Source organism: Herpailurus yagouaroundi, unplaced genomic scaffold (assembly GCF_014898765.1).
Source record: "Herpailurus yagouaroundi ecotype Mexico unplaced genomic scaffold, PumYag 29, whole genome shotgun sequence".
In the NCBI taxonomy this organism is placed as follows: domain Eukaryota; kingdom Metazoa; phylum Chordata; class Mammalia; order Carnivora; family Felidae; genus Herpailurus; species Herpailurus yagouaroundi.
The window spans coordinates 62,309,372-62,317,297 of NW_024412377.1; the positions used below are offsets into that span (position 1 = coordinate 62,309,372).

The 7,926-nt window shown below is 43.0% G+C and overlaps 1 protein-coding gene and 1 long non-coding RNA gene across 2 annotated transcripts in view; one reads left to right on the forward strand and one right to left on the reverse strand.

The window, feature by feature from the left end:
• Window positions 1–6,416: 6,416 nt before the first annotated feature.
• Window positions 6,417–7,926, reverse strand: part of LOC121011061 (uncharacterized) — an 11,030-nt gene continuing 9,520 nt past the window's right edge. The window contains exon 2 of the long non-coding RNA XR_005781475.1: window positions 6,417–7,148. This is a non-coding gene — a long non-coding RNA (uncharacterized LOC121011061). The remainder of the gene's footprint in view (window positions 7,149–7,926) is intronic.
• EFCAB9 (EF-hand calcium binding domain 9) overlaps window positions 6,735–7,926 on the forward strand; it is a 6,596-nt gene continuing 5,404 nt past the window's right edge. The window contains exon 1 of the mRNA XM_040445025.1: window positions 6,735–6,870. Coding sequence (XP_040300959.1) covers window positions 6,735–6,870 — 136 coding nt within the window. The remainder of the gene's footprint in view (window positions 6,871–7,926) is intronic.

Below are 7,926 nucleotides of genomic sequence, written 5' to 3' on the forward strand. Positions count from 1 at the left end.
AGAAAGGTTTATCCAGGAGTACAAGAACGGTCTTACATCAGACCGTTATCAATGTAAGACATTGCACTGACAAAGGAAAAAAGAAAATCACAGTCACAACATAGAAAAAGCATTTGACACCATTCTTAGGTCGGATTCCCCCAGACGGAAGGATCAGGGTTTGGGTACAAGTAGTTTATTTGGGAGGTGATGCCAGGAGGCACCAGTAGGGAATGGGAGGCATGAAGCCAGTAAAAGATGGACTTTGGGGTGCCTGGGTGGCTCTATCAGTTAAGCACCCGACTTCAGCTCAGGCCATGGTCTCACAGTTCATGAGTTCAAGCCCTGCATCGAGCTTCAAGCTAACAGCACAGAGCCTGCTTGCGATTCTCTCTCTCTCTCTCTCTCTCTCTCTCTCTCTCTCCCTCCCCCTCTCTGCTCCTCCCCCACTCTCTCTCAAAATGAACTTATAAAAAAAAAAAAGAAAGAAAAATGATGCACTTTGGAGCTGATTACTACTGCAGCCACCTGGGGCTAAATCCCACTGGGGAATTCTGGAACTCAAGACACAACACACTTCAGAGTCAACTCACCCCAGAGGCAAGGAAATGGGAAGTTTTCCCCCAAGCCCCATCTGTCCTTGGCCAAGAGCTGCTCCCTTGGGCAGCACTTCCAGCATGCCCTGCTTGAGGGACAAGAAAACACCCCTAAGTTGAGAGATGTCACGGGGCTTTGTAGAGCTTCTACTACAAGTCTTTACATTTCCTATTTCTTGTCCTTTCCTATAGCATTTGCTAGGGGCTCTAGCCATATGTTAGTTACACAGTAACGGTGAAGATGGGAATTTTTGTCTTGGTCCAACATTTAATGGAAAAGGGTTTAAAGTGTCTCCACCAGGTATGATATTTGTGAAAGCATGGTGGCAAACGATTTTTACACAAAAAGAAGCTTCCTGCTAGTCCTAATTTGCTAAAAATTTTTTTTATCATAGCATATCGTTTTTATATCATCTATAAAGTAGAACGTTAGCAAATATTTTTATGCATTTATTATATGTCAATCATATAATTAATCATATGATTTTTCTCCCCTAGCCTATAAACATGGTGAATTTCACTGGGGCGCCTGGTTGGCTCAGTCGGTTGGGCGTCGACTTCGGCTCAGGTCATGATCTCGCGGTCCGTGAGTTCGAGCCCCGAATCGGGCTCTGGGCTGACAGCTCAGAGCCTGGAGCCTGTTTCGGATTCTGTGTCTCCCTCTCTCCCTGCCCCTCCCCTGCTCATACTCTGTCTCTCTCTGTCTCAAAAATAAATAAATGTTAAAAAAAAAAATTAAGGGGCGCCTGGGTGGCTCAGTCGGTTAAGCGTCGGACTTCAGCTCAGGTCACGATCTCACGGTCCGTGAGTTCGAGCCCCGCGTCAGGCTCTGGGCTGATGGCTCAGAGCCTGGAGCCTGCTCCCGATTCTGTGTGTCTCCCTCTCTCTCTGCCCCTCCCCCATTCATGCTCTGTCTCTCTCTGTCCCAAAAATAAATAAACGTTAAAAAAAAATTTTTTTTAAAATGGTGAATTTCATTGATTAAAATATTCTTGCATTCCCGGAAAGTAAGTATTTTGCCTGGCAAATCTTATATTTAGGATTTTTGTATCTATGCTCACAAGTCAAATGGGTCTATACTTTTCTTGTGCTGCCTTCATCTGGTTTTAAAATCAAGATAATGTTAAAATGAAAAACAAATGGAGACCAGGCTTGCTTGAAAATTCTTCAGCAGACAAAACCATTTTAGTCATACAAACAAAGCTTAATTTAGCTTATTTTGCAAGACTAACTTGACCTGGGTCATTTCTTGCATATGCCTCTGGAAATCACAAGCAAAACTTGAACTGTTTCCCAAGGTTGATAGGTGGTAACCACTGACCATTTCCTTATCATTTAAGAATATTCTAATAACAAATCACTGTGAGAAATAGTCACTACTTTCTCACTATATAAACTGCTTTTTAACAATATACTCCTGAGCCTCATTCCATGTTTTGGTTTGAGTGTTCCTGGTCTGAGAACTGTATTTTTGGTGTTTGCACAATATATTTTACTAATTACTACTTAAGTGATTTGTCAGTTTCACTGCTATTATTCCTGAATTTTTTGTAAGATTTTATTTTATTTTTTTAATTTTTTAATATTTATTTATCTTTGAGAGAGAGACAGAGTGAACATGAGCAGGGGAGGGGAAGAGAGAGAGGGGAATAGAGGATCTGAAGCAGGCTCTGTGCTGACAGCTCGAACTCACCGACTGTGAGATCATGACCTGAGCCGAAGTCGGATGCTTAACCAACTGAGCCACCCAGGTGCCCTTAAGATTTTATTTTTAAGTAATCTCTACACCTGCCATGGAGCTCAAACTTACAACTCCAAGATCAAGAATTGCATGCTCTACCAGTAGCCAGGTGCCCCTCTTGTCTCACTTTTTGATGGCAGTTTATTATTCGGTTTAGACATTCCAAGTATCTCTCTGATTTATCATCCATTAACTTTGTAAACAGTGTCTTCTATTGAGCAAATATGCTTAATACTGATGTGATTGAATTATTTGTGTCTAATTTTTGTAATTTTTAAAAATCAACTTTATTGAGGTTTAATTTACATTCAAGAAAAACGCACCCATTGTGAGCACACAGTTCTAGGAGTTCTGACAAATGTATATGCCCATGTAACTGTCACCAGAGTCAAGGTACAGAACTTGTCCATCATCTGAGAAAATTCCTTTTGTTTCTTCAGCAGGCAATCCCCATTCACACTCCTGGCCCCAGCGACAGCTGATGTTTTCTGCCACCATATATTGGAATTGCCTTTCCTAATGTATCATCTAAGTGGAATCATATTCTTTTTAAAATTAATTTGTTTATTTTGAGAGAGAGAGAGAGAGAGAGACAGACGGTGCATGAGCAAGATAAGGCAGAGAAAGGGAGAGAGAGAATCCCAAGCAGGCTCCGTGCTGTCAGCATGGAGCCCCGTGCGGGGCTCCGTATCACGAACCGTGAGATCGTGACCTGGGCTGAAACCAAGAGTCGAACGCTTAACCTACTGAGCCACCCAGGCGCCCCCAGTATGTGCTCTTTTAAGTCTGGCTTCTTTTCACTCATGTTGTTGCAATATTTAATGGTGGCTGCCAGGAGAGGAGTATAAGGCCTCCGCTACTTCCCTAGAAGTGCAAAAGCAACCGCCTTCAAAGCAAAAGCTTTATGCTATTGGGAGAGGAGAACAAAACCCCTCCCTCCCAGGGCCCAGGTAAAGACCTCTGGCTCTTACCTTGGGCAAAGGGAAGGGTCCTTTGTCTTTTTGTGCGGTCACTCAGGAACTCGGCTGACCTGACGGAGCACCAGGTCTTGAATGCTACCAATTACCATGGCATTGGCAAAGAGTTCTGATATTCCAAGAGTCGTTACAGCAGCTAGCAGCACTCACTCTGACTACAACACTGGAAAAATGCGGTTAAATATGACATGGTTTCTTCTCCCTCCTCCCAGCGCCAGCAGATCTTTCCCTTGGTAGCTCCTGGTGAGTTCTGAGAGCACCTGCAGCTAGAGTCCTCATATGACATTATTTTTAGTGTCGTGTATGGTAAATACTCATTTAGATTTACTCACTCATTTTCAATTTCTGGTGCTCTTGTTCCCTTCCTGAATTTCTGTGTTTCCACGTGGGATTATTTTTCTGTGCCGGAAGAATTCACTTGTGGGTGTTATTTTTCTCAGTGTTTATGTGTATGGGTTTAGTTTGCTAATGTTTTCTTTAGAATTATTGCATTTATGTTCATGAGTGAGATTTCTAACTTTCCTTTCTTATACTGATTTGCCATGTGTTGGCATGCAGATAATATTAGACACATAAAATGAGTTGGAGACTTTCCTCTCTTCATGATTCTTCAGAAGACTAGTAAAGCTGTTGTACCCCCATTTTTTTTTTTAAGTAAACTCTATGCCCAAGGTGGGGCTGGAACTCACAACCCCAAAATCAAGAGTCATGCGCTCTGGGTGCCTGGGTGGCTCAGTCGGTTGAGCATCTAACTTCAGCTCAGGTCATGATCACATGGCTCATGGGTTTGAGCCCTGCATTGGGCTCTGTGCTGACAGCTCAGAGCCTGGAGCCTGCTTCGGATTCCGTGTCTCCTTCTCTGCCCTTCTCCTGCTTGTGCTCTGTCTCTGTCTCTTTCTCAAAAATTAATAAACATCAAAAAAAAAAAAAAGTCATGTTTTACTAACTGAGCCAGCCAGGTGCCCCGCATGTTGTACAGTTTAAACTCACATAATGTTGGGGCACTTGGGTGGCTCAGTCGGTTGAGCATCGCACTTCCACTCAGGTCATGATCTCACAGTCGTGAGTTTGAGCCCCGCATAGGGCTTGCGGCTGTCAGTGCAAAGCCTGCTTCAGATCCTCTGTCTCCCTCTCCTGCCCCTCCCGGACTCGTGCTGTCTCAAAAATAAATAAACATTAAAATTTTTTTTTCACTCAGTGTCATATGTCAATTGAATCTCAATAGAGTTCAAAAAAAGAATTGTAAAATAGCTAATTAAAAAGTATATTGATTACAAATTGAAATAACATTTCAGACACACTGGGTTAAATGTTATCAAAATTAATTTCACTTCGGGGCGCCTGGGTGGCGCAGTCGGTTGAGCGTCCGACTTCAGCCAGGTCACGATCTCGCGGTCCGTGAGTTTGAGCCCCGCGTCAGGCTCTGGGCTGATGGCTCAGAGCCTGGAGCCTGTTTCCGATTCTGTGTCTCCCTCTCTCTCTACCCCTCCCCCGTTCATGCTCTGTCTCTCTCTGTCCCAAAAATAAATAAATGTTGAAAAAAAAATTTAAAAAAAAATTAATTTCACTTCTTTTTACTTTTTAAAAAAATGTGGCTACTAGAAAATTTCAAATTATGTACGTGACTCATATTTGTGGTTCACGGTGTATATTTATTGGACATAGATATTTTAGCTTTTGAAGATTTTAAGTAATCTCTACACCCAACATAGGGCTTCAAACCTACAACCCCAAGATCCAGAGTCACAAGCCCCACCCACTGAGCCAGCCAGGTGCCCCTAATTTAGCTTTTTAGAGCTGTGTATAGTATTCTTATATGTATTTTGAACTCTTCCACATCAATAATTGTTCCCTTCCTCGTTCTCAGTTTTAGAAATCTTTTTATCACACTTGCCAAAAGTTTATCTGTGTTTATTGGTCTTTCCCTAAAACCAGCTTTCATGCTAGACCTAACCATGAGTTTATAGAAAATACAGGAGACAGAAGAATGTGTTAACACATTGGAGAGAAAAATCTGCAAAAACCAGAATGTTTTCTTCTACACAACAGTCTGGATTCCTCAACAAATAAATTTCAAGACAAAGAAAAGAGGAGCCTAAAGATATTAAGAAACAGACTAAAGTAATACTTAGATCTGTTTGGCTTCCTGACTTAAATAAATCATCTATTAAAAATCTAAAAGGGGGCGCCTGGGTGATTCAGTTGGTTGAGTGTCTAACTCTTGATTTCAGCTCAAGTCCTGATCCCAGGGTTGTGGGATCAAGCCCTGGGTCGGGCTCCCTGCTCAGCATGGAGCCTGCTTGGGATTCTCTCTCTCTTTCTCTCTTTCTCTTTCTCTCTCTCTCTCTCAAATGAATTGAGATTTGTTTAAAAAACTTTTTTAAATACAGAAAAATTTAAAAAATTAAAGAAAATTAGGAAAACTTGAATGCCGAGTGAATATTTGATGACACTAAGGAATGCTGTTTGGTTTTAGGTATAGAAGTGATAGGTGGTTATGTTAAAAATAAAAGAGTCGCTCTCTTTTTGAAATATATATTCAAATCTTCACAGATGAGAAGTTATGTCTGGGGTTTGCTTCAAAATAATCCAGTTGGTGGTGGTGGTGGTGGATGGGGGAATAGAGATGAAACAAGATGGGCCCTGAGTTGGTAATTGTTGAGGCTGGATGCTGATTGCATGTAGGTTTTTATACCAATCTCTTTACTTTGTGATATACAGTATTTGCAAATTCCATTATAAATTTTGTGAAAGACAAAAACAGGCCTTGGGGCACCTGGCTGGCTCAGTCAGTGGAGCACGTGACTCTTCTAAAAAAATTTTTTTCTGTCTCAAAAATAAATAAAAACATTAAAAAATAAAAATAAAAATTAGGGGAGGGGAGGCGCCTGGGTGGCTCAGTCGGTTGAGCGTCTGACTTCGGCTCAGGTCATGATCTCGCAGTTCGTGAGTTCGAGCCCCGCGGCGTCGGGCTCTGTGCTGACAGCTCGGAGCCTGGAGCCTGCTTCGGATTCTGTGTTTCCCTCTCTCTCTGCCCCTCCCCTGCTCATATTCTGTCTCTCTCTGTCTCAAAAATAAATAAAAACATTAAAAAAAAATTTTTAAATAAATAAATAAAAAATGTGTGTGTGGGGGTCTTTATTTTGAGAGAGAGACAGAGTGTAAGCAGAGAGTGTTCTCGCATTCATTTCTAAACAGTCTGTGATTTTCGGTTACAACTGGTGATGTGGTGGCAGAGGAAAACCAAGGTAGCGAGAGATTTAAGACCACAGATACTACCAGCCAGGCCAGAGGACTGGGAGGAAGCAATTTTAATTTTTTTACTGACTGCTTCCTGTGATGTCTCTGCCTACTCCCAGAGCCTCTCTCGAGCCAGCATTCTAGTTCCAGAACCCTCCTTTGTTCCAGGTCGCCCGCGCCTTCGGCCTCCGGAGCGCCACGATGAAACTGAAGCAGGGCTCGTTTCTGTGGTACCTCTATCTGGACAAGCTATACTGCCTGTTATCCGTGAGGAACGTGAAGGTCTTGGTGGAGTATTTTCACCTTCTCGACGTGCACCACAACAACACCTTGAACGGTCAGTTCTTTCAGCCACGTCTGCTCTGAGATGTCACCTGGTTTTTAACTAACGTGCAGGGGCACTTGTGGAGCTGGGAACGGCCTGATTAACAGAGATGCATTTTATCCTCTCGGTGAAGCAGGGAGAATGGCCAACTGAGACTTGACACTGGGGGCGGTTGCGGGAGGGGGAGAAGTTTGCGGGCTCTGGGGTGAAATTCTGGCGCTCCTTGGTGGTTTGGAGAAGGTATCATCACCTTCTTTGAGTATCATTTTCCTCATCCATACATGAGGCTCCTAGTAAAAAAAAAAAGAAAGATAATGAGATAATGTATGGAAAACGTTTAGCACAGTGCCTGGCACATGGTAAGAACTTCGTGTTTGTTATTATTATAATTATTCCTGGGGGCTGAGTCCCATTCAGGCATTAACCCTTAAGACCCCCTAACAAGATCTCTCATCTGTCAAATGGAAGGTTTGAGTCAGTAATCTGCAGGATCCCTTCTAATTCCTGGTACTTGTGACCAAGTATTGACAATCTCAACCCTGCCTTTGAATGCATAAACTAATAGACAAGTTAAAATACTTTAAGCTTATTTTGTTTTGTTTTGTTTTGTTCTTAAGGACCAGGTATAAGCAAAGTATCCTAACCATTCGTCGTGACCTGAAGGAAATAAATGCCATTTGTGAATGAGGTGTTTCTTCCGTAAAGATTTGTTAAGAGTTTACACAATCTTTAAAAAATGCACGGGGCGCCTGGGTGGCGCAGTCGGTTAAGTGTCCGACTTCAGCCAGGTCACGATCTCGCGGTCCGTGAGTTCGAGCCCCGCGTCGGGCTCTGGGCTGATGGCTCAGAGCCTGGAGCCTGTTTCCGATTCTGTGTCTCCCTCTCTCTCTGCCCCTCTCCCGTTCATGCTCTGTCTCTCTCTGTCCCAAAAATAAATAAACGTTGAAAAAAAAATTAAAAAAAAAAATGCTTAGGGCGCCTGGGTGGCGCAGTCGGTTAAGCGTCCGCGGTCCGTGAGTTTGAGCCCTGCGTCGGGCTCTGGGCTGATGGCTCGGAGCCTGGAGCCTG